This window comes from Lissotriton vulgaris, chromosome 11 (genome assembly GCF_964263255.1).
Source record: "Lissotriton vulgaris chromosome 11, aLisVul1.2, whole genome shotgun sequence".
Lineage (NCBI taxonomy): Eukaryota > Metazoa > Chordata > Amphibia > Caudata > Salamandridae > Lissotriton > Lissotriton vulgaris.
The window spans coordinates 269152215-269178067 of NC_141699.1; the positions used below are offsets into that span (position 1 = coordinate 269152215).

At 42.3% G+C, this 25853-nt stretch overlaps 1 protein-coding gene across 1 annotated transcript in view; it reads left to right on the forward strand.

Annotated features, from left to right (window-relative positions):
* The window catches only part of ASCC2 (activating signal cointegrator 1 complex subunit 2), a 364116-nt gene that overhangs the window by 54374 nt on the left and 283889 nt on the right, over nt 1–25853 (forward strand). Inside the window, exons 5-8 of the mRNA XM_086943223.1 lie at nt 1716–1845; nt 2751–2818; nt 13030–13140; nt 13509–13621. Coding sequence (XP_086799349.1) covers nt 1716–1845; nt 2751–2818; nt 13030–13140; nt 13509–13621 — 422 coding nt within the window. The remainder of the gene's footprint in view (nt 1–1715; nt 1846–2750; nt 2819–13029; nt 13141–13508; nt 13622–25853) is intronic.

Consider the following 25853-nt stretch of genomic DNA (forward strand, 5'->3'; position numbering starts at 1 on the left):
ATTTGGAAGTTCGTTGCTTGATGATGTTAAAGAGTTCTTTTGGCCTGTTTTTCACATTGTCAAGAGTGGTGCAGAAAAAGTTGTTTTTTTCAGTATTGATATGTTTTTTGTACTTTCTTCTTGCTGTTTTGAGTTTCTCGCAGAGGCTAGAAGAGGGATTCTTTCTACATAGACATTCTGTGGCTCTAAGCTGCCTCCTTTCGTCGTTAATGTCCTTGTTGAACCAGGATCTGGAGGGGATGTTCCTGGATTTTTTCAGTTTCAAGGGGCTAGTTGGTCTAGGATGGAGGACATAGTTTTGTTGTAGTGGGATGTGAGTTCTGTTGTTAAGAGACCGTCCGGGGGGATGGGGAGGAGGGTGATTATTTTTCTTCTAAGTCGGCCATGTTGATCTGTGTTAGGTTTCTTGTCCATGTGGGGGGTCTTGGATGGGAGGTTGGCACATGATCGGTTGCGAGATGCGGAATAGGATTAAGTGGTGATCTGACCAGTCGACCGGTAGGATGTGGTCTATTGTGATTGCGTCGTGTTGGGCGATGATGGCATCCAGGATTGCTCCTTTGTTGTGGATATCTTCTGAGCAGTGCTGGGTAAGGTCGTTGCTATGTAATAGCTCGTTCAAGTTTTGGATTGGTGCGCTGTTTTTATCATTCCAGTGCAGGTTGAGGTCGCCCAGAATTAGGTTGTTGCTATCTCGGAGAGAGTAGTGAGCAACCAGGTGTGAGAGGTTTTCCGTGAACGTGAAGGAGGATGGTATGGGAGATGCCAGTGTAGCGGTTTATTGTTGCTGGTGTTAGTGTTGGCGGTTAGGCATTCGAAGGAGTTGTAGTTAAGTGTCGATTTTGGTCACAGACAGGTTGTTGTTGTGAATGATTCCTAGACCCCCACCTTTTTGGTCTCTTCTATCTTTGTTGATGATAGAGAAGCCCGGGGGTACGAGCATGTCCATGATTGGAGGAGAGGTGTCATTTAGCCAGGTCTCTGTGATGAAGGCTATATGAATGTCATGGTTGAGGATGATTTAGCTAGTTCTGTGGCATGTTTAGTGGCTGATCTGCAGTTTATGAGCATGAAGTTGGTCAGGGGTGTCTCTTTTTTTGGTTCCTTTGTTAGGCGGGCAGTAGGGATGTTGATGAGGGAGGGTGGGGTCTATTGGGTTTCAGAATGGAGTGATCACTTCTGAATCCAGTGATTACCTGAATCGAGGATTGGGGGATGTGCGTAGAGGGGGTGGTGTACGAGGAGGCCAGCTCGTCGCTTCATCAGAAGACATGGCTTCCCTAGTTCTATTAGGTCTTGGAGTATGTTCGAGAGTGGGGATGAGGTCCAGCTGGGCGCGGAGCCTTGAGGAGCCTGTGGTTAGTGTGGTTGGAGATGAAAGGAGTAGAGTGTGGGTTCAAGGCGGGCTTATGGAAGGTAGCGAGGTTGCTTAGGATGTCGTTCAGGCCCTGCATTATAATAGCCACTTGGCTTTCAATCATGGAGAGCCGGCGCCCTGTCTCTTCTTGGGGGTGGGCAGAGTGGGTGGATTCTGGGTGGGGTCTTCTCGGAGGGACGAAGATCTGACAATGTTGTATTTACTTTTGGTAGTTGTTGTGTTGATGGTTAGGGTTATGAGATTAGGCGCGGGGTGTTTTGCACATACATGTTTAGAGAGAAAGTTTAGGATAAAATAAATTATGCTTTCTGATCTTATGTTTCTGTTATCCATTTAGGATCATTTCATCACACCTGCAGTGTTTGGAGAAATTGTGTACAATAATTTCCTCTTCGACATTCCGAAGATTCTGGATCTCTGTGTCCTTTTCGGGAAGGGAAACTCTTCACTTGTCAGCAAAATGATTGGTTAGAAGATATCTTGTATTGATACTCTCCACACTCGTGTATATATTGCCCTGATTCCTCTTTCTCTTTGTATTCTTGCTCACTCTTTGTCTCCACTGTTAATTGTCCTTTTTTGACTTTGTCTCCCAAATCTGCCTTTGACTCTATTCTGCTTGTTGACCTTACATTGCTTCTTTCTTCATTTTTGCTTTTCCTACGACTTCAGTCTTTCCTTATTTAACCTGCATCTTTAATCTACTTTCTCTTTTCCTTTGTTTGAGTCTATATCTCTGCCTCCAGCTGACTCCCCTTTTAGATACGTTTAAAAGTATTCCATCTCTTTAACTCTTCTCTCTTTTATAATCTTTCACTCTCTTAGCTAATGTGTAAGCTTCTCTTTATATTTCTATCTTTACTCTGTGTTATTTTACTATCTCCCTCTTCAGTTCCTCTATTAGTCCCCATCTTCTCATATCTCTGCCAATGTTTCCTCTCAGCCTTTCACTCTACTCATCTCTCAACATTTTTATTCTCTCTCTCCCTATGTGCTTTGCTCCCAGCTTATTTGCACTCTCACCACCTCTGTCTTCTGTTTGTCCCCTCAGTGCTCTTTCTCACCCTGCGTCGCTGACTCCTATACATTACCTGTTTTCAGTTCCTTGCTATTCAGCTCTACTCTTTCTTCTTTTTTTATCTTGTACCTTTCACTTTTTCCCCTCCTTCTCATTTTCCCTCTGTCTTGTGCATTTTTCTCAATGTTGCCTTTTTGTCACTCTATTTCCCTTTCCTACTCTAGGACCTGACTACCCACCATCTTATTTGTCTTTTTTTTCCAGGCCTTGCCTATCTCTACCAACCACATGTCTTTCCTTCTGTTATTGTGAGATCTATCTGTATTTGTCTGAAATAATTTTAATTTTCTTTAGAAAATATTTTCAAGCAGCAACCTAGCTACTACAGTGATCTGGAGGAGACCGTTCCAACCATCCTGCAGGTATAGGGAACTAGTGGGAGTTTGTGATTGGGGGGAAAGGGGCAGTCACTATTTTATGGTTACATAATAGATTTCTTTTATTCTGCATGTACTGGAAGCTCTCTGTCCATAATGTATTGGGAGACATTTATGATTTTTGTAGGGAATGCACAGAGTACTCTGGTCCTAAAGGGTTAGGAGGCAGAGCATAGTCACAGTTCTTTTGGTTCACACTGAATGCTTACAACCCGCGGGTGCATATTGTTGCTCATTTTCTTCCAATTATTAAGAGGGCACTAAACATCAACCAAGCTGTAAAGAATTCAGCCTGCATTTTAGCCAGTTGGCTGATGTAACGTTCCTTTACTTTTCTTTCCTCCACCCTCCTCATTCTGGAATTGAGAGACTGTGCTTTTTTTCTCTATCATAGCTGACCCCAAGCAGTTGGTTCACAGATAAGAGCTGTGGCAAAATTCACTGCATTCGCTTTTTTGCCATAAAGTTCAAACACGAAATTATGCTTTTATGCCTGGAGTTGGCTGTCTACAGCCCTTAATGTATCCAACACAAGACCTTCCAAAAATACCCTGAGAGGGAAATCACGCCCAGGACTCAGCTATGACAGAATATAGTTAACTATAGTCATTGAGTTTTATACTCTACAGTTACTCTTATCTCAAATGTCCACTTGAATAATTGTTCAAATTCAAGTAAACTGCTGTTGCCACATGTAAAGTCTTTATTTTCTCAGTTCTTTATTAAACTTGCAGCTGTCAGAAAAAATTAAGAAAAACACCAGCTCATTTCGTTCCGGTAGTAATGTTTTCAAGGCTAATCTTCATTTTATTAGTAAAAATTCTCTCAAAGTGCAGAACAAGTGCAAATGTCCAGAGGATTCCTCATTTTGATCCACCTTTACAGGTGAATAAGGCTCAATGGCATATTCCAAGTAAGTGGTTTATGTACCACACCAACAACAATACGTGCTGCAAAATAGAAGAGGGTTTTCTAACAATGTATGAACATAGCTACCTAAACAATACACAACCTAGCATGCCTACCATATATACATTACTCAAGATTCATAAATGCATGGTAGATCCACCAGTAAGACCTATAATATCAGGGAGTGGCTCCATTTTGGAACCATTATGTAAGTATGTAGATATATTCCTCAAGCCCAGGGCTAATCTTATTTTTATTAGTGAACATTCTCTCAAAGTGCAGATGTCCAGATGATTTGTCCTTTTGATCCACCTTTGTTGTGGAATAAGGCTCAGTGGCATATTCTATGTAAGTGGTTTATGTACCACACCAACAATACGTGCTGCAAAATAGAACATGGTTTTCTGACTATGCATGAACATAGCTACCTAAGCAATACACAGCCTAGGATGCCTACCATATATACATTACCCAAAATTCATAAAAACATGGTCAATCCACCAGGCAGACCTATAATAGGGCGTGGCTCCATTTTGGAACCACTATGTAAGTATGTGGATATATTCCTTTAGCCTAGGGCAGAATGTACTGCTTCTTACCTAAGGGACACGATGAAAACCATCAAACTGGTAGACAATTTGGCATTCGATTGCAAAGAACAGCTGCTGGTGACCATGGATATATCGTCACTGTATACCAGTATTCCACAAAGGGATGCATTGGATGTAATTAGAGAAGTCTTGGATGACAGACCTAGACACTTCCAAGTCCCGATAGAGTTCATAATTAATCTGCTAGAAATTGCCATGACTAAGAACTTTTTCTTTTTCCAGGGCGAGTATTCAGTTTAGACCAAAGGGGTAGCAATGGGAGCAGGATTCGCACCGGATTTGGCCATTTTGTATATGGATAACTATGAGCACTGTCACCTATTCAGTGATCAGATTCCATACGGAAGCAATGTTAATCTTTGGAGACGCTACATCGATGATGTACTTATGGTTTGGTCTGGGAGCGAGCAAGATTTGCTCACATTTCGTGATTGGCTTAACAAAATTTCAAGTGACAACCGATTCTCCCTTGAGTAAAGTAACAGCAAGATCATTTTTTTAGACATTACGATTACGGAGGATGGGGGCAGGTTGTATGCCTCCTTTCGCAGAAAAGAGAGTGAAAGGAATATGCTTTTATGCTACTCAAGTCACCACCCTAGGAACCTTAGGGATAATCTACTGTTCGGCCAATTGCTCAAGTTTCGGAGGAACTGTACCAAGAAACAAGATTTTTTCAATGAATCAGACTACCTCATCATTAGACTAGCGAAGAGGGGGTACCCGTAGAGTCTACTTAAGGGAGCTTGCAAATTCACTTGGTTTTGCCACAGGGAATTTCTTTTGGAACAAAAAACAAAAATCCAATCAGAAACGCATGATTTGTGTTACTATATTCTGCACAAGGAGGAATGAGGTGAGGAAGATTATCAACCATCATTGACATCTTGTGGTCGAGGATGTTGGCATCCCCAACCCACCCATGCACCCTTCAAAAGGGTAAAAGCATAAGGGACCATGTGGTCAAATCCCTGCCCCTACATCTCTCCTTCTACCCTATGACATATACCACCTGTCAAGGGCCATTTCAAGTGTGAGAGATGCAAAGTGTGCTCCATGACTAAAGAAATTAAGAGTTTCACGCACAATGACTACACTCATACCATCAGGGACCACACCAATTACAACACCATGGGAGTTGTATACACCATAATATGCCCTTGCGAGTTTATGTACATTGGACAAACCACACAACGGTCAAAACACGCATACTACAGCATTGTAGTTGAAAAGGATGCAAGGTCCAGGGGGCACTCCTGGTTGAACACTTTTCCACATTTGGACACTCAGTGGATAGTCTGAAATGGTGGGTTGTAGAGAAAGTCAGTCTCAATCCTAGGGGTGGGAATTTTGCCAAAATTCTGAACTCAAGGGAATGCAAGTGGATCCATATTTTTGACACTACAACAAGTGTTTAAATGAGCACGAAGAAATTGCATGCCAAGTTGCCACCTTGAACGATGGTTGACATCCCACCTTGTTAACTCATGACTTTGTACAGTTTTATGTATTTCCTCAGATAGAATGATGAGACCACAACAGCTAGTGATTTTTCATATTGTATGTACCGTCCCTTACATGGCACTTGTATATACATTTATAATACACTCAACTTTACTCATATATTTGTTGTAAATATTGTACCATTGCTAATATCATCTGTTTTTGTTTTGTGATATTTGACAAAACTGTAACTATACACACTACTTAATGTACTATTGTAGATTTTTGTCTATCTTGGGATTTGTGACAAGTTTTTTATGATACACGTTGCATAATTGCATGTCTTGACGGACTGTGTAGAAACACATTTCGTTTGGTTAATTTGTCTTCATATAATATGCTAATCAGCATGATCTAGCCAGCTTTTATGAAAAAACAAGGTATTTTCGTGGGTATCACACCTATGTAGAAGTTAGTCTTTCTTCCATTAATATTGCACTGAATGGCATTAGATCGGCTACAGTCATGACTGCCTATGGCTGCCCGTCCCTCGGTTGGCGTACGTCGATAACGTGCTGGCAAAGCGTGCACGTTACAATCACTTAACCGTGGGTCTCACGACGCGCATTCCCCCCGAGCCACCTCACGGACAGTAGCTTCCGGTTACTGCCGCCCGGCCACTTACCAAGGAAATAGCATGTCTGGATTTCTGTAAGCAGAACACTGGGCTTTTGCTCCGCAGCCTGCACATTGTGCACGTGTGCGTAACGCAGCGCTCTACAAATGTCCCAATAATAATAATAATAATACGTATTCATTTAGATAACCTTTGAGATTGGTTTTCTTTTTTACATGACTTGGGCTGAATGCGAAGTGAATATTCAGTACTCACTTCCTTTGGAACTGCTCAGTGAGCAACCCAGTTCCGCTTGAATGCGGTGATTAGTCTATAGTATTTGGACCTCTACCTTAAGAATCCAATTTTTTGTTTTGGTGGCTTTTAATATTTTATACATTTATGATTACAGACTATCCACTCTTCTAATCTGACCCAGACTCATGCTACAGACTACCAACTTGCTGGGAGTTGTGGACTGACCCGGCTGCCTTTTTAGGCACCCACCACGGTCAGTGACCACAAATTCAGTTTATGTTGTTTTCATGATATTTCACGCACCAAGGATCCCGGTTCTAATTTTATTCCATTCTATCTAGATTGTCGCTTTAATTTCCATGGTCCTGATTAAGACCCCCGTGCGGGGGTCTAAATTCACCTTCATCACTTATGTGGGGTTGAAACGTCGACACCCCTCATTCTGTGGCCTATACTTGTCCCTCCCGCAATTGGTTGATGCAGTCTAAAAACAACAGCATAATTCTGCAAAATGGACATGGGAGATTATAATACAATTGTGTTGTAAACAGGCCTAAGAACACTGGTTTACTTTTCTTAGTATCATTGCAAGCAGTGCTGCCTGTGTAAAATTATGATACCATGATCTCCAACTGTTTCTTTTCTGACTTACCTCGCACATGAGCACGTTTCTTGGACTTCTCATTTTGACAACTCTCTATTGTCATGTTTCATTGATTATGCCGTTTCTCTAACCAATATATAAATAAGATTTTGTCTCTTGAATACATTTGTTCTGTCTCCCTCTGGTGTATGTTTGAAGAGTATTTTACTCTCGTGTTTAAGCAATTATGAGAAAACCTATTTGGTGACTCAGTGAATTCATTTCAAGAGTCTTTGTGCCTCTATAGTTTATAGTCTCCAAAAGAGGTACATCAGGATTAATTGTTGTTCTTACTGCAAAATGATGATTAGCCTTGAAAAAGTTCTTACCAAAGCAAAATGCATTGTCTGGGCATTGGAAGTGCTATCCCTATTAGATAATCTTAATCGGTTGTTGTGGGAAAACCGGTGTCTGAATAATTTGGGAGAGGATTGGTGACTTGGTATTCGGTTAACCTGTGCAGGATTATTGTAATGTATGTCTTTCAATCGCTGTACCCTACGTGCATATTGTTTCATTTTGCCTGCATTGCTGTTCCTTCTTATTGGAGTACAACATATTTATAATTGCTGACTACATGGTATGAAAGAAGCCAATGGTTTTTATGGATGTGAATGCTTGAATGTTGAGGTCTTGGTACTTCACCTTTCACCTTTGCCCAAATGGGATGTGTTTTAGTTGGAAGAAAACCCTGGTACTGAAAAAGGGATTCCCATCTCAAGGGTGGTTACAAGGACGAATTGAAGTGAACACTCTGAGAAGCTGGGTTTTTGTTGCAGAAACCCCCCCAGTACTGATGCACTTACGACTTGATGTGCCCTGGGTCCCTGCCACTCAGATTCCCAGGGCCTGTGTTCTTTCCCGTAAAACTGTACCCAACCCAATTTGCATCTCTGGCCACAGGTCAGCCCCTGGTAAATGGTACCACAGGTACCCTGGGCAGTGTGACCAGGGAAGACTTCTAAGGGCTGCTGCACTTATTGTGCCACCCTTAGAGGCCCTGTACCTTTACACACACACACACTGCCATTGCAGGCTGCGTGTTTTGGTGCAAAACAAAGTGAAGAGTCAACATGGCACCCATCCCTGTGTGCCCTGCCTACAACCCACTGTACTGGCATAGATCAGTCATCCCTCTAGCTGGGTGTCCTATACCAGTGGTGAGGGTACAGGTGCATGAGTTCTGTACCCCTACAGTGTGTAAGTCCAATCTTAGACATTGTAAGTGCAGTGCTGCCATTAAGAGTATATGGCGCTGGGAGTTTGTCATTACGAATTCCACAGAACGATAATGGCTACACTGGAAACTGAGAAGTTTGGTATTAAACTTCTCAGCACATTAAACCCGCACTGATGCCAGAGTGGGATATAATGAAAAGTGCACTCTTTAGTAGGGGGCCATCTGTTTTCACTCAACCGCTTTTTTATATTTGCATCGTGCTTTCACTAAAGTGAAAGTAAAAGTGCGATGCAAATATAAACAAGCGGCTAAGTGAAAACAGATGGCGAGCGCTTGTTTTAATACTTAGCAAGAGGTGCTCTGTCACCTGGCAGAAAAAGAACCAATGCCCAGGAGACTCGCATTGCAGTTTAGCCGTGGACCTCGCAAAGCCGTTGAACAGGCCTGGTGTTTGAGCGATACCTCATATGTGGTAGTAATGTAACATATTTAATATGTGTGTCTACTACAAGTCCCCTTGAGAAGCTTCCGTCCGAGAACGCAAAAGAAGCAGGTTACGAAAGATCTATTTTTATGAAGATATTTGACTGGGTGTTGCTGCCACACAAGTGAGTCTGTATTTCCCCATAAATACCTACTGTCCAAGGACACAAAGAATGAAACGAGCGGAAGAGTGTGATCGTTAGACGCACCTCTTTTGTGTGAGCTGCACGCATGCTCTTAGAGCGGACAGTGCAGGTGCCTCCGGGATGAACGGGCCATTTGATCACAACAAAGGACACAGCACACACCCGCCTCTCCAGGATAGCTGAGAACGCAGGCAGAGACATTATACACTGTCAGTACACTACCTGGGGAGTGTTCGGTTCCTATTTGCTTATCCTAAAATTGACAACATGAGCATCAGCTTCAAAGTAACAATGGAAAAAAACAGCCCAAACAGTCTCATTGTTTAGTTTAAGAAAAGGATAGCAGTCCTCCGAAATGTAAATAGCTGCTGGCGATCTTGTTGTCTGAGGTAGCAGTCCTTGTGGCGGTAGGGAAGGGAGGGGAGCTTTGGGATGCAGGACGGAGGAGGAGGGCGGGCTCGCGCGGTGCCACGTGACTACGCTCCAGACTCCTAAACAACTGTCACATGGTGCCCCCAGGCCTGCAGAGCCACGGTTTGAGAAAACAGCATTCCCCTCAGAAGCACCCTCTCTTCCGGTCACCAAGCGAGGCTGCCGTCATCCGGAGACCCAGCCAGGGCCATGAATTGTGCTCCCCGGTGCCCTCCCTGCCCAGACTTCTCGTGTTTTCTCCCAGGCAAGTGCTTCTCTCTCTCTCTCACTGTCTCTCAAACCATGCACTGTTGGGCAGGGGACGGCTTATCTGCTTAGATATGGGCAAGCCGAGCCCTATTCACAGCTGCTTTCCTTGCTTGTAGTAATATTTTGTGGGCATGCGCCGCCCTTTTCTTGTTTACTGCAGTTTACGAAGAGCTGAGGTGTGTACACAGAAAAGCTTTTTAGGTCTCGCCTGCCAATGCGCTTGCGCATTGCTGGCGAGAATTATAGTAAGTGGAAAAGAAAAGTCTACCAAAACGGCTGCTGATCCCATACAGTTCATGTGATATAGGCGCGTCCACGCCAGCCAAATCACACATCACCATTTGTCTGTGCCTCGCATCAGACTTCAAAGGCTGCCGCTCCCCCGCCCTCCCGCCTACACATCGCGCACCACCATTTGTCCGTGCCTAGGCATCAGACTTCAAAGGCTGCAGCTCCCCCGCCCTGCCACAGCAATGTCGAGAGCTTGTTTCATATTGTGTGCGTGTTCCGCATTTTGGTCTCTGATCTGTCTTTCGCAGGACAAGCGCTGCTTACATCACGTTCTAAAGCTGCGCTGTATTCCCTTCCACCTTGTCCCCAACCCCCTTTCTAGTTCATGCTTCACCCTTTTACATGTATCTTCCCGTGGGGTGCCTTCCCTCCACCACCAGTTTGTCATTCATTGTAATATTGCTAGCTGCCAGTGTGTTAAGGTAACCATGTTATTCCTGCTTACATTTGACATGCTTTACTTAATCTTGTTGTTTAATTGATGCTTTTTGCAGCTGCACACTGCCATGTCAGCGCATAGCAGGAGGCGCGCGCCCTGTTGTCTTTTTTAAACACGGTCCCCCATGATTTTTTTTTTTTACAACTCTCATGCCTGGCTGCCCTTCTCATCTCCGCTCTGACCCCAAAGCTGGTCGTTCGCAACAAGGACTCAGGCCCTGCCCGCCTTCTCTTTTATTAAACACGGTCCCCCGTGATTTGTAAAAAAAAAAAACTTTATGCCTGGCTGCCCTTCTCATCTCAGCTCTGACCCCAAAGCTGGTCGTCCGCAACAAGGACGCATGCCTGCCTGCCCTCTCTTCCCTATCCTGTGTCCTCTCTCCGTATCACCAGGGGCTGCATTAGGCTACAACCCACCCCCACTCACTCCAACTCCACCATCCAACTCCGCCCTCCAACTCCAACTCCGCCCTCCAACTCCAACTCCGCCCTCCAACTCCAACTCCACCCTCCAACTCCATCTCCACCCTCCAACTCCATCTCCACCCTCCAACTCCATCTCCACCCTCCAACTCCACCTCCACCCTCCAACTCCACCCTCCAATACTCAGGGACACCACCACATCACTCAGCCCAACCACATCATCACTCAGCATCAATAACAATAACATTCCTTTAAAAATCAGGCAACATTTCTGAAAATACCTTGCTACTATTTAGGGCAGGCTAGGCAACATTTGTCCTAAGCAGGTTCAGTATCGCAACATTTCATAGGACACTTCAATGTAATACATCTCTTAGGCATGAGGATCATTAAAACGTGTAAACCCCTACTTAAATGGCACATCCAAAAACAGGAATACAGTTCCCTGCTACAGGGCAGGTTGTAAAGAACTCTCCCCTAGCCAGGGGTCACTTTAGGCCCAGAACATTCAACAATTAGGGCTAACGCCCAGTTCAGAAGGCCTTAGTCCCTTTTCCCCGGTTCCAGGCTGTTATCTGGTTTAATTAGGGCCAACTGGGCCCAACTACAGACTCCTATGGGGGTCTCACACCCACGAGAAGTTCTTGGTCTATATGGGCATGTGGTGTAGAGGCTAGAGCTGTGGATGCTGCAATCGAGTAGCAATGTTCGAATCCCGGCGGCGCTAGCAGCATCTTGTGGTTCCACGCGAATTGCTTTAATTACCTCGCATTTAAAAGAAACCTCAGGGGAGCTGACTTTGTTGTGAAAGCCTACAATGCCCTCAGGCCAAGGTTGCACAGTAATAATCTGGAAAACAAGCATGGGTGGTGCTTTGTCTCGTAAATCCCACAGATGCACACTGGCGTGGCAAACAAATGCATGAAAGGCAGCAATAGGCGATAAGTGGTGTAGGGGACAGGTAGCGAGCTGAAGCAAAACAGAAAGTAGTGCGCCAAAGGTACATAAGTGGCGAAAAGTGAACTAATCCATGTAACTGGGTCAGTCGCGTGGGCGAAAACAAGCAGCCAAAAGGCGGGACAAAGACAACAGATCGACCATAGAACAGGAAGATTTTACGAGGGGCACCATAAAAAGCGAATTACAAGAGATGGACGTAGCTAAAGTCCACAGAAAGACTATACCATGCCTCGCATATATGTGTTGTAAAAAGTATACTTGTCCCCAAAACTGCATTTGATGCATGCTGTGAGTTGCTTGTGTTCCCTTTCAGAGGGGAACCGGATTGGAACCTGGTCAAGACCGTTCCCATTGGAGCACGATCTACACTAATTTGCATATGGCTGGTCTCTTTCTGACATCGTATGATGGGTGTACAATGGTTGACAGGAACGCCGCCTGAGGATTGCTAGTGGCTTGGGCATTTTGCAAGCATTCTACCCTTTGCCTTTATGGTATAAGCATATCATACCTCGCAGAGTTCAGGTTTTTTTGTTTTGCATTGTGGGACTTGTATTCCGGCTTCTTTGAGGCTAAACAGTATTATCAATTTGTAAATGCAAAACCAAAATTCTGGGCCAGAAAAGCTGCTCACGCATGGACCTGGGCACATGGAGAGTTCAGCTAAAAACTTCAGTACAATAGAGACTAAAATCACTAACTTGCACTCTTCACCTGAGCAATTCTCTCCTTTGTATTGTATATTCATTGTCCTCCCCCAGAGTTGATGCTTCATGCATACAGGAATAACCTTTTCCCCAGAATTTCATGCTGCTACTGCTGCACTTTCAATACTCTTTATTTTTACAATTTTTCTTGCATCTTTCCATTTTGTAACATTGCAAGACATCAATGTTTTACAGTGACATCAGTGGCTGTACTAGAGTTGCTTCTTAGTTTCACAAATACATCGTTTATCTGGGGTTTATTGCTCCTTCTCTGCTTTTGTTTAACATCCCTCCACACATGCCCACACCCAATGTATCTCTGTTTCCATCAATTATCAAATTAGTGCAATTTCTTTGGAGCCTTTCAAGGAAACCATGACAAGCGTTCCTTATCTTTTATTTGTAGGTATTTAACAACATTCTTGGTGAATGTGGTTTGCGGGACGACAGAGCATCACCTGAGCCGCAGAGACTGGCAGAGAAAATCCGAGTTACACCATCTGAAATGCCTTTGCAGGTTATTACAAGTATTTATATTTGTTCTTTAGCTATACAGTCCTAATGGACCACAAAACAAAGCTGTTTTATAAAAAAAGAAAACGCTGTTACTACTTCAATTTCTTCAACAGTTATTTCAATTATATGTTCACAGTAAATTTTCCCTGTGTACAAGTAAGCATTTTGTAGCATAGAAAACAGACACATTTCTGCTTCTCTTTTTACTTCCTCAGTTTCTTTTTAAGAAAGACAAGCTAAAATGGTAAATTTATTGCATTTGAACTCCCAATGCCCATGGTGGTGTGTCTCATTAAGATTTAGAGATTAAGTCATCCTCCGACACTCACTTTTGTCTGTATTTCTGCCTCTGAATGTTTCTCCTGTTAGGAGCTGAAAGATGTTGTTCAGTACATGTGTGATACCTGCACTACACTCTGGGCATTCCTTGATATCTTCCCTTCATCCAGCCAGACCTTCCAGAAACACGACTTCCTTCTCAGGTACACTGAATGTTCAGGAAATCTTTTAAAAGACCAGATGTATTTTTAAGTTCACTGCACATTCCCTGAATTGGTATACATGCAACCATGTGCACTCTGTATTGTCCACATACTCAACTATAGGACTTCCTCTCCAGGTACAAATTGTGTTTTATTCTAGTCTATTTTTATGGATTAACACATTATTAAGATAAAATCTAAACATAATTTAGATATCTGGCATTTGTATTTCAAATGGCGTATTCATAAACCTCCACCCCATTTGTTTGACCTTTTGCCTACATGTGTAGGACAGATTTTAGTTAGGTGAAATAAATTAGGTCGATATGAGATTAAAAGTTTCAGAATGTGGCGGGCGACCTCTATCTTTGTGTTGTGCCTAGTGGCATCCATCCTTTTTGCTACTCTGGTTCCTGTCTTTTCAGCCTCAAACATTTAAGCCCTAATTGACCTGTTTGACGTGTGCCTAGATACCAATGTCGAGGGTAAAATAGGATTAGGACGTCCTTGTTATAGAAGGTGTTCCTTTGATGCTGGGGTTTTTCCTCTAAACTTTGAGAGATGTGATTTGGAATGCTTGATCCTTTTCAAGCGATGCTTTTTTCTTACATGTTTGGGTATGAAGCATTTTCTTAGCATCCTGTTTCACTGCTTACGGGGTTGTATCTATCCCAGGTATTTTAATATAACACTACTGTTCCAACACCATACTGTTGCACACCAATCGGGTAACCATGATACTATTTATATATTCCCATAACATATATATCTTTTTATTGTGTTTTCAGAAAGCAATAACGTATTATAACACAAATGGTAGTTTTCAGGGCAGTACATATCTGGTCCGATCAGAGAGGAATAATCAAAACAAACCATCAGAGACGTTTAATAAATGACATCACATCAAATACAAGCTCTTTGCATCCTCTCAATCCCCATTATTTTCAAATCATGAAGTGGTGGTGGGAGTTTTGAAACTGATATAGTTTGTCTCCACAGACACATGACCTAAAATGAATGTTATGTTAGAGCTATTACTTGTGATATAAATGCATTTTTTACTCATATGAAGTAATGTAGTTACATTGACAAATTACATCGGTTATAGAATCTTCTGGTGTCAAGCTCGAAATGAAGCAGATTTATATCACTTACGTGGTAATGCTTTGCTACTGCAACAGTGTAAAAGACTGTCTGATACTGTGTATGGAACAAAGTGCAGAAGATTCATAAGTGTTGTAGTATTTGGTCTGGAACCTTTTGCCATAGAGAAATAATGAATTGCGACCTGCAGGACCTCCAAGTCTGACAAGAACTTGCAGTCTTAGTCACATAGAACAATATTGTCACCAGCCACCAGGTGTTGTTTGTAAAATTAAGCTGTATCATCTTAACCCATATGTGCTTGAAGACTGTTTTGGTGTCGTAACGCCGCACTGGATGGTCCTAGACTTCTTAGATTAGTTTGCTTTGTTGGTAATCATTTATCTGTATTCTAAATAAAGATTGTTTCATTTAAGTAATATATCTTTTAAGATGTACTTCACTACTAGTATTTAAGGAAAAACATGGTTTACCAGGAAATTATTTTGAGCCAATGCAGTTAGATAAATCACACTAGCTCCCATATACCTAACTTTGTATTGTTGAAGGCTTTTGTTCACTAAAATATAAACACAAAAACAATAATGGTGTAGTTCTTGTGAGGTGAACACAGAGACAAATGTGATACCAAGTGCAATATGTGTATATTCAAAAAAGAACAGGCATATGCATATTAGTGACTAGGAAAAGGACTACCCATAAAAAATAGAGCTAGTCACAACTGACAAGAACAGAAACTAAATGGAACAGTTCAGAGAGGCATTAAATTCAAATAAAGAAATAATATTGACAGGTTAGAGCAAAGTTGATGTCCCCATTTTTGTATGATGTCTTTTGACTTTTAAGGAGGAATGAGCACGGGATAGTAACCATTTTATTTTTAAAGTCTTAAAGTTCCTTTCTACCGAAATGATGCTCACCAAATCAAATGAGACTTGAGTTGTTACTAATGAAAATGGCGGCGGACTAACTGCTTCATTTATTAAATGTTTCCATCACGTTTAGAGTGCACCTCTGTAGAGCCTTGTGTGAACTAAGCTAATGACAGTCACTGAGCATGTGCCTAGTTGGACTGTGTGCAAAAATGAATTGTGGCAATTGGTATTATCTGGTATTGGAGGATACTATTTTATGTGCATGTTCCAAAAATGGAACTTGGTTAGCTTTCCATCTGCCATTCTACAACTGTGTTTTATTTACAAGTTCCTGACATAAGAACATATTGGAGGAACACTACTTCTCAGATATGTTGCTGTTGTATCTTTGGAGTAAAATCAAAATCTATATTACATCTAATTTGTATTTATCCGGCTTTTAAAACAGAATAACACTTTTCTCTGGATTTGGGTGTGATATCTATTTATTAGGCAATTCAGTTTTGTGTGACAGGCACCAAGTGGCAGAACAACTACATTTGTATATATTCTAATACAAAAGTTGAAAGATAATATGGCTGGGCATCATCATCCTCTTGTCATTTCCTAAACCAGAAATCTGTTGTAGAATAATCGAGGTAAAGGCAATTACATTATCAAATTAATCTATGACTTTTGCCAGCGCTTGACTGATGAGGTTTTTCTAAAATCTTATAACACAGGGCAGATCCTCAGATTTCTAATGTTCTTTGAGGTAGATGGTTCTGTAAGATATGGAACTGATTTTGTTAATAAAGGAGCTTAGGGATTGTATTGCAAGCTACTGCAATGTTTGGCAAAAGAGAGACATCGCACTGTTTTTATGGTGGATGTGAGTTTGCTCTATTTTACTGTCATTATTTTAATTCATTTACAATAAATGCTTTGATGAAAATGGTCAGAGGGATACATCTGATATTAATTTGCAGTTATTAATCTATAAACTCTTAATATATTCACTGGAAGATGTACAAATACAAATAGGTAGATTTCAGGATGGATTGTCCAGTGTATTTAAAAATATGTCCCAAATAGTAGTTGGTGTGTCACTGTAGTTCCCATACCTCTGTGAGCTAATGAATATGGGCCAGATTTACTAATATCTGGTCGCACAATACTTGCCGCAAATAGCAACCATTATTTTTGTCATTAGTAAAGTGTTAAGAATTGACCCATGTACTAATAGGTCAATTATTAGAAATCTGAATCGTAGTGACTCGTATTCTGACCTATCTCATGAATATTAATGAGGCAGGTCTCGAACTGCGACTCACTACGTTGGAAGGAAATCGCAGAGGTGGTGGCCTGTTGGGGTCAGCATACCATGTCTGTGGTTGTTTTTAGGTCGAAGCCTGCCAGATAGCACATATATCTGGTTTGCTAAAGACCACTTGGAGACATTATGAAAGCTTCCCTAGGAATGCATTCGACCCGTTGCTTACCATAGGCTTTGTTGTTTGTAACTCACATTTTCTGGCTTTTTATTTGCTGGTTTTATTTGTTGTAGGCTGTCCCGGGTGAGCCTTTTCACTCCAACGCCCTGTGTATTCTTCCATGAATAGTCCTTTTCATAAACAGACCTTTAAATTCTTGTTCTTATCTTGTCAAATTTGCTGTAGCTTCAAAGACAGAGGACAGATGTCAGGCTTCGTTCCCCAAGGTAGTATGGTGTTTTCTTTGTCTTTCTTTGACCTCAAACTGAAAGGATTTTTGTGATAAAGGTGCCTGATACTGTGGTTAAAAAAAGAGGTTTCGGGCATGTGTACCGTAGTTACCCATGCTGTGCATGAGTCCTCCATCTAGTGTTAGACTCAGATGATTACAAGTTGTTTTTGTTCGAAGAAGTTTCTCGAGTCACAAGGTTGTGTGACGACTCCTGTTGATGATACTGTGCATGGGCAACAACTCTATTGGGAGGGAGGGGCGAGGGGGGAGTGAGCAGACCACCAGACAAGTATATGTGTGTGAAAAAGGCCGCTTTTATTGAAACAGGTGCACATTAACAAATTTAAAACCTCGGCCAATGCCTTACAAAACTAAACCTCACTAAATAATAACTTCCTTAATTGCCCCCAGCCCGCCCCCACCCCTAACACGTCATTGACCCTGCCCCCACCAGAACATTACATCATTACAAATGCAACAATGCAAAAACCCTGCATAAACATTTCAACTTTACAAACCCTCAAAGCATAAAACAAACTCCACTGTTTGCCCTCAAACCCCTCTTGGTCCCCTAACCTATGCAACCATCCCAAACAGTCGTCATTCCCAATTCCCCCTGCCGAATGTGCCAACCAAGTAAAAACCAACCACAAACTTACCAAGCCTGACAAAAAACAACTAAACCCCGCACCTGTTCCAACCGACAAGGATAACATAAAACAGAACCCATATCAACCTGTTCCAACAGAAAAACGCCCCGAATTGAAAAGGAAAAAACCTAAGAAGTATAAAAAAGGGCAAAGAAAATTAATAAACGAAAAAAGGAAACCGGGAAAAAAAGAAAAATAGGGAGGGAAAATTTTTTCTCACAGACAAACTCCCGGCCACCAGGTCACCAAACCTAAAATGCTGTCCGAGAGGCGGAGTCACCAGAATTTACACTTGGGCTATAGCTAGTAGGGAAAACCAGCCCAAACTCAAAAAATGCCCGGGATACTGCAAGACCCCCCGCCTGCCCTCCCAAACCGCCCGGGGGGGGGGGACCTCCCCGGGGCTGGCTGCCCCCCCCCAAGCAACCCTTGCCAGATAGTTTTTTTCCGTCGACGTACTCGGATGAAATCTCACGCTCCGGTTCAAGACTTTCGGGCTCTCAAGATTCTTCATTCGATGGTATTGTTTCAATCGCGTAGTTAGCCTTGTGTTCCCAGCAAATACCCTTTCTGCACATTTGGACTTCGATTCGCTTTCTTGGCCTATGGGCTGCACCTGGCTGGGCCCCTTTAACTTTGACAGACTTATTGAAAAATGAGTTGCCAATGGAACACACTCTGTTCTGTTTCTGTCTGAAGTGTCGCTCCAAATACACCCACACCGAACAACATTCCTTTTGTAACCTATGCCTCTCGCCCGATCATCGAGTGATCGGGCGAGAGGTGAGTGTGAGGTCTGCAAATCATTTCGAATAAAAAAGTGCCCGGCGCTAGGAAATGCAGCGCAGACAAGCATACAACTCACTGGACATTTTCGGTCAAAAAGAGGAGGAAGAAGAAGAGGCATCAACAGCACAAGAGGAATCATTATCCATACATGATTCTGGTTTAGACATGGAACAAGATGTATTCCCCTTCCAACCGACACAGAAGCATCGGACCATGAGTACATTTACCTCCTAGCCAAAGGCCCAAAAATCGTCTCTGACAGTAAAACCTGCTTACTGAAAAAAAGCTATGGCGCTCACAGACATACAGACTCGAAAGCCCTGTACTAATGCTCAGCACTGAAAATTCGGCCTACAGCAGAGGCCTTCACCTTCTTGAAGTCCAAGTCCATAAATCACCGAACATCCACTTTGGCTCTGAAAGACAAGAACCACGGTACTTCGGAACCGAGCACACTGGCACAGAAACTGAAACATTATTCTGCTGCGAAATGTTACACCTTTGGACCGAAAGCTCCACCTTAACCGATCCTTGATGTTATGCAGGAATGGCTCGATCCGAGGCAGACCTTGCAAATTCAGCCCGAAACAAAAAATATTATTCTTCAGTCGGCAAAGCCTCAATCCTCCAAAAGACAATTGACTTTTCAAGAGGTTACAGGTATTCCTAGACCGCCTCTCAAGAAAAACAGGAGGATGTTGCTACAAGCCCTATGCACATTCGCATACCTACCTCACCAAATCCACCAACACCACCCCCAGCATCCACTACACCACCTTATTCACCACAAGAATTGGATACAGGTAACATGTCCCTTCACTTATTCATAGATAAGGATGCTAACGTTCCACAAGACACACAGCCTGTGGATGCTTGGGATTCCTATGACATAGAACCATAGGGGAATACAGACCCTGACCTCTATCCATCACGCCCATCACCACCTGATGGGGCCTCTGCCTATCAAGATCTAATAGCAAGAGCAGTGGCTCTTCATCAAGTACCTTTACATAAGGACCCAATAGAGGATGACATCCTTTTTGAAACACTCTAATGCTCAAAGGGGGTCACAAAATGTACCACTCCTCAAAGGAATGCTACGTCATGCCGAAGGTATTTTTAAGGATCATGTCAAAGCTAGAATAATACCACCACGCACTGACAAACAATATAAGGCTGTACCCTCTGATCCCATATACATTAGAGTTCAGTTAACCCGTGACTCCCTAGTAGTGTCTAATGCATGAAAAAGGGCTATCTCCCAAATGACGGTGTGCACACCTCCCCCAGAAAAGGAGTCTAAACTAATTGATGCTTCCCAAAAACGCATAATGGCACGATCTGCTAATCCTTGGTGTATCGGGGTTGGCCTTTTCCACTTCTTCCAAGAGTCGTTTTGCAAGGGAAAGGAGGACTTCGGGGTCTTTTGTACTACATTTTACTCTTTTCTCGCAGAGTGTATTTGCTGGGGGCAATTTGCGTGTTCATGGCTCTTCTACCGTGATTTCCTGGGATAAATGATCACTGAAATCCACGCTCCCAATACAGTAATCTTTTACTTTTGAGAACATGCAGCGAGAGCCGAAGGTATAATCAATTGTGGTCCTTGTTATTGCGTTGTTAAATGTTGCTGTCTGTGGGTGATCTCCGGGAAATCTACCATTTAATGCACGGGAGCCCAGTTGTTCATGGAATGCCAGTAGATTTTTCGAGGTTTTTGTTGGTATACCCTCGGTGTTGTTGTCTTGAGGCATTTCCTCCCACGCAAATGGATCCTCTTCTGAATAAATATCATCTGCTCTTTTACTAAGCATGTTTAGATTTAAATCTCCTGTGATTATCCAACTATTTGCTTTCTCTTCTGTTATTATTTTCACTAGTTCATCCTTCAATTGTTGACTCCCTTGGATTTTATCACGTGGGTGCAGATATAAGTTTACGAGTATTATGAACTCTTTGTTTATTTTTCCCTGTAGGGTGATTCAAATTACTTGCATTGTGTTGGGTGGGGATAAGTTATATGGCAGCGATTCTGCTGCATAGATGCTACTTAAGGAGCTGTATGTCGCTAGGCCTCCCTTATTGTGGCCACATTTGGAGGTTCTTATTGCCAGTAGATAGAACAATTTGAAACCGTGCAGTGCAGTTGGTACTCCACTCCGCTCGTTTCTTGGAGCGATATGATGTGGAATTTCTGCAGATAAGTTTGTAGTTCCGGATCCGAGATCTTATCTCCCAGGCCATTGATGTTCCAGGAACAGATTTTCAAGGAATTCTTGCATGAGGATGCATTGAGTTTGGAGGGTCACTGTCTTTCAGGTTTGTTGTATATTGTCCTCAAAACCCTGCTACACTCTAGTGTGGCCTTGCTTCTAGCAGAATGAGCCCTTTGGTCATTATGTTCTCCATTTTCCCTGTGCTCAGTGCTATTGCTGCGTGCCCCTCGTAGTACTGAGAATAATCGTGGGCTAAATTGTCCAGAGCTAGGGTGTTCTTATTGGCTCTTTGAATAGGCCAATAAGGGGTCAGGATACCTTGGTTTTGCAAGTGGCCGAAGGTTGATGCCCCATGCGTTGAATGTAGTTTGTTCCTTTAGGACTCTCTCGGCTAAGTTTGGTGTAGCCCAGACTGTTTTCGTTGACTCTGTGCCAGGTCGATCAGGTGATTCTTTGAACTCAACTGACTCCAGGTCGGTGGTTTTTATATTCTTTAGGCTATCGATAGACCTTAGTAGTCTTAGTATGTTGCCCCTGTTAAGTATATCGACCCGTCCCTTTGATATATACTCTGGGTAAAACATGATTGTTGTTGCGCTTGAGAGCACTATTTGTTGGTCCAAGGTATTCTTTGTGGCTTGTGGGACCTCTGTTAACGATGGTAGCCCCCATGATGGTTTTGTCTGGCCGGGTGACTGATTGTCGCTTGCTGAGCCTTTCTCTGTGCTTGAGGCTGGTGTAATTATCTCCGCCCCTATGCATATACTACTCTGTTAATAGAATCTCTTGTAGATGTAGTTGCTATACCTTGTGTTGCCTTATCGAGTGCCCGATCCGTTAGTGTTGTAATGGTTTGTTTCCTTGTCGAGCTCCAACCTTTGGTCTCCGATTTCTGGACAGTTGTGTATTTATTGAGAGATATTCGCTCTATCTTGTTTAGTGCTTTTTCAATGATTGCCCTCTTATTTCTTTCCCCGCCTGGGTCTGTCGCCTCTTCCTCCCTACTTGGGGAATCATGTTGGATCTCCATTGGTGCAATCAGGGGGCTATAAATGCCATCCCTGCTAATCATTGGTGTAGCTCTATTACTTGTTACGATACAGCTAACTGGGTTGAAATGGAGGTGTTCCTCCAACATCTTGCAGAAGAATAACAAAAAAGGGGGCAAGAAATTGTTAATGAGTGGGAGCTTATCACCAACAACTCTATAAAATGTGCACTAGACTCTGCAACTAGAGGCATTAACCCCAGCCTGCTGTTACATAGACAACCTGGCTTTAGGGCAAAGGTATATACAATCAACCAGATTTTTAGTTTCTCCATTTTACACTGGAAATACGTTTTATTGCAACACCAGAAACTCTATGCGGCATTTGTAGATTTAAGAGCCATGATTTATCTCATCCCACACTCAAATTTATGGCGTATTTTGTTAAACATGGGGGCTTCAGGTTACCTTGTTCAGCTAATAAGCAAACTTCATGAGAACAACTATGCACAAGTTTGTTGGGGCCCTATTGGAGAGTTGAATACATCCATATTGAACGTGATGTGCGGCAAAAATGCGTTCTTGCACCAACATTGTTCTCTCTATACATGAACAATGTTGCGGATGTTTTATGAAATTGCAAAAACAATCCCCCCGTCTTGAACAACAGGAAGGTACCCATTCTCCTATTTACCAACGACTCCCTCCTTATTTCTATGACGCCTATGGGACTTCAACTTCTAGTTGACATATTCTTAGGTTTTTGCAGGTCCAAGGGCTTGAAACTAAATGTAAACATGACCAAATACATGGTGCTGGGCAAGTGCGCGAGTAAAAATTCACTCATTCATGTTGGCAGTGAGGTCCTAGAAAGGGTAGATAGTTTTGACTATCTAGGTGTCAGATTCATGGAGAACTTTAAGTGGTCAGGACAACTAAACAAGCGCATTCTTGTAATCGAGAATAGATCAAATGCTATCATTAGACTGCATAGGCAATCATCACCACGCGTAGTCTCGCCAGTCCAGGAGATTTATCGTGCCAAGGTGCCACACTCTATGGCGCTAAGATATGGGGTTGTGCTAATGTTCATTCTTCATCTATAGCTGTAAACAACTTTGCTAGGAAACTGGCCTTTGTTCCAACCAGCTCACCCATTATCCCATTTTATTTTGATCTGGCACTAAAAAGAATTGCAAACTTGGCTGTATTAAAATTACTAGTATATTGAGTCCGCCTCTGGATTACACCGAAGTTAGGAGACTATAAGGATTCTCTTACAGATCTATTAAAGTCTCAGGTGCCTGGACCCTTACTTGGGTAAAAGTTTTCCATATCCGGATGGGGAAGCTGGGATTACACAGGATCTGGGCAGAGCTTACTGCTGTTTGAAAAACAGACCTCAGTGTATTGATATCATGCTATTGGGATTACATAAACAATTGTTGAAATGGTTCCCTGACCAATATGTTCTTAAATTTTAAGCCGTCACCGTTTTTTGAACAATTCTTAGACCTAGTATCGTCTCCCCTAGCTTTCTCCTCGGGATCCTCCTATTAAGATTGTTTACTCCTAAATGGCGCCATGAACAATATTCTTCCATTTGCCCAGTGTGCGGCATGAGTGACAGAATGAGACACACATAATGTTTGTAGTCCAGAGTTCCAAAATTCCCGTCGCAAATGGATCAGCCCATTGTGCCGAGACATGGGAACAAGTAGATACCTTGTGGCTTTTAGGATTTTAAAAGCAACACTTATCCCAAAATTGTATTTACAGTGAGTATGTTTTTACCGGCAATTTGGTACAAAACAAGCATCATTTTAAAAGCTACTGCACCATTTGTCCATTTGTCCAGTCACTTTTTAACTTCCATATATTTCACACACTTCATTTTAATCTTATTAATTGTTAGAATTGTATGTGGAAATTGTCCCTGTAATCACTGCTATTTGCCCATGATTGCTGCCTGTAATTTGCACTTATCCCATTAGTGGGTAATTTGTAACTGATAAAGCTCGTATTGTCTTGGTTATGTTGATGTCCTAAATTCATCTTGGATGCTGCTACTGATGTACTATGATGTTTTGAAACCAGAGCTCGTGTTTCGCACAGGTCATACTATACACTAGGTTAGAATTATAGTGTTGCAGATTTCACGCTATTTAAGGGCTGCCATGAGTATGAATTGATATTTGCTGTTTTTAAGCACTATTTGAGTATTATTAGATGTTTGTGTGTGTGTATACATTGATAGTTTGTGACAGCTGAATAACATATTATTATTACTATTACTACTGTAGCCATGAATGTTTTAGTCCTAGTGGGAACCTGATTATAAATACTTAATCCCTTCAATACACCACATTTTACAGCTAGTTTACATGGTTATGACTCTCAGTATAGCACTGACAATTCATCGGGTAAGCTTCTTTTATTGTCTGGTCAGTAATAAGTTTAGCTTCTTGAAGGAAATGTCTGGGATAAATATCCCTATATGCTGTAAGCCTAGAGAGGCTAGGTGCCAAGATCATTTTGCCATGGTTATTCTACACAATATAAACATGGGGATCCTTGGCCAGAGAACTAGTGATTTATCCATAAAAGGAGATGATAGGTGCCTGTTCTTCAATTGTGACAGAATTCTAATTTTTATTAATAATGCCAGGGGCTCCAAAGTCGGGCACAAATCAGAGATGGTAGAGGGTAGCCTGGTCTGGTTCCTCTGCCTGTTACCCAACTATTTTATAGGGATATGTTCGTTCTGATCCAGGCTCGGACATCTATACGAAAACCATACAAAGGCCAAGGTATTTTAGAACTGTCCTAACGCCCCCTCAGAACCCTGTTACATTGATAGTGTTAGGATCTATGTCCCTAAATAGAATTATACACTCATGTGAAAATATCTGCAGTATAGTTGACACAAGTCTACACGTATAACTTATTTAAGAGTAGTTCAGCACTTTTTTCCCCAAGCTCTCCATGGTGTAAATCTACACAGGTATTGGTCTGGAAGTCTTGGATAACAGCTTGCTAGGTCATGGAAAAGAAGAGCAATTTCTTGTATTTTACTGCTTTTAAAAATAGATACAGACAAAAATATATATATTTTCTCTCTCTATTAATTTGCTTACGTCCTGTAAAAACTCAAAACTAGGAGTTTTACTTATCATCATGCAGGGCCACTGATTCGAACACAATTGATAATTACATCATCTTATCAGGAAAGGATTCTTGATAACATGCCTCCTAAACCTGCTCCCTTTCTGTTAATTTAGCATATTTTTCCAAGGTAGTGAGATTTCATGTCTATTTTTTTCTGTTCTTCTGGCTATACTGAAGCATCTTCAGAGGTTAGGTATTTTATGGTTCAAATCTCTGCATTTTTCTAATTATGATCGCAATAAATAGAGTGCTGCAATGCTCTGCTTATGTTCCCTATTACATTAATAACAACAGCGAGGAAAAAAACTGTAGGAAAGTGCCCCTTTTTGCATGGTTGCCCCCAACTTTCCCTAATGTTGATGCACTTTGACTGAGTGTGCCCTGGGTCCATGCCAACCAGGTACACAGGGCCTATGTTCTTTCTCCAAACTGTACTGTTGCCAACCCCAATTGGCAACTCTCTGCCCACATGTAAGCCCCTTGTAAGAGGTACCCTAAGTACCAAGGGCAGTGTGACAACGGAAGGCCTCCGAGAGCTGCAGCACTTATTGTGCCACCCTTGAAGGCCCTGTACCTTTACACACACACACACACACACTGCCATTGCAGGCTGCGTGTTTTGGTGCAGAACAAAGTGAAGAGTCGACATGGCACACATCACGGTGTGTCATGCCTACAATCCGCTGCCCCGCCATATGTAAGCCACCCCTCTAGCTGATTGCACTATACCGGTGGTGA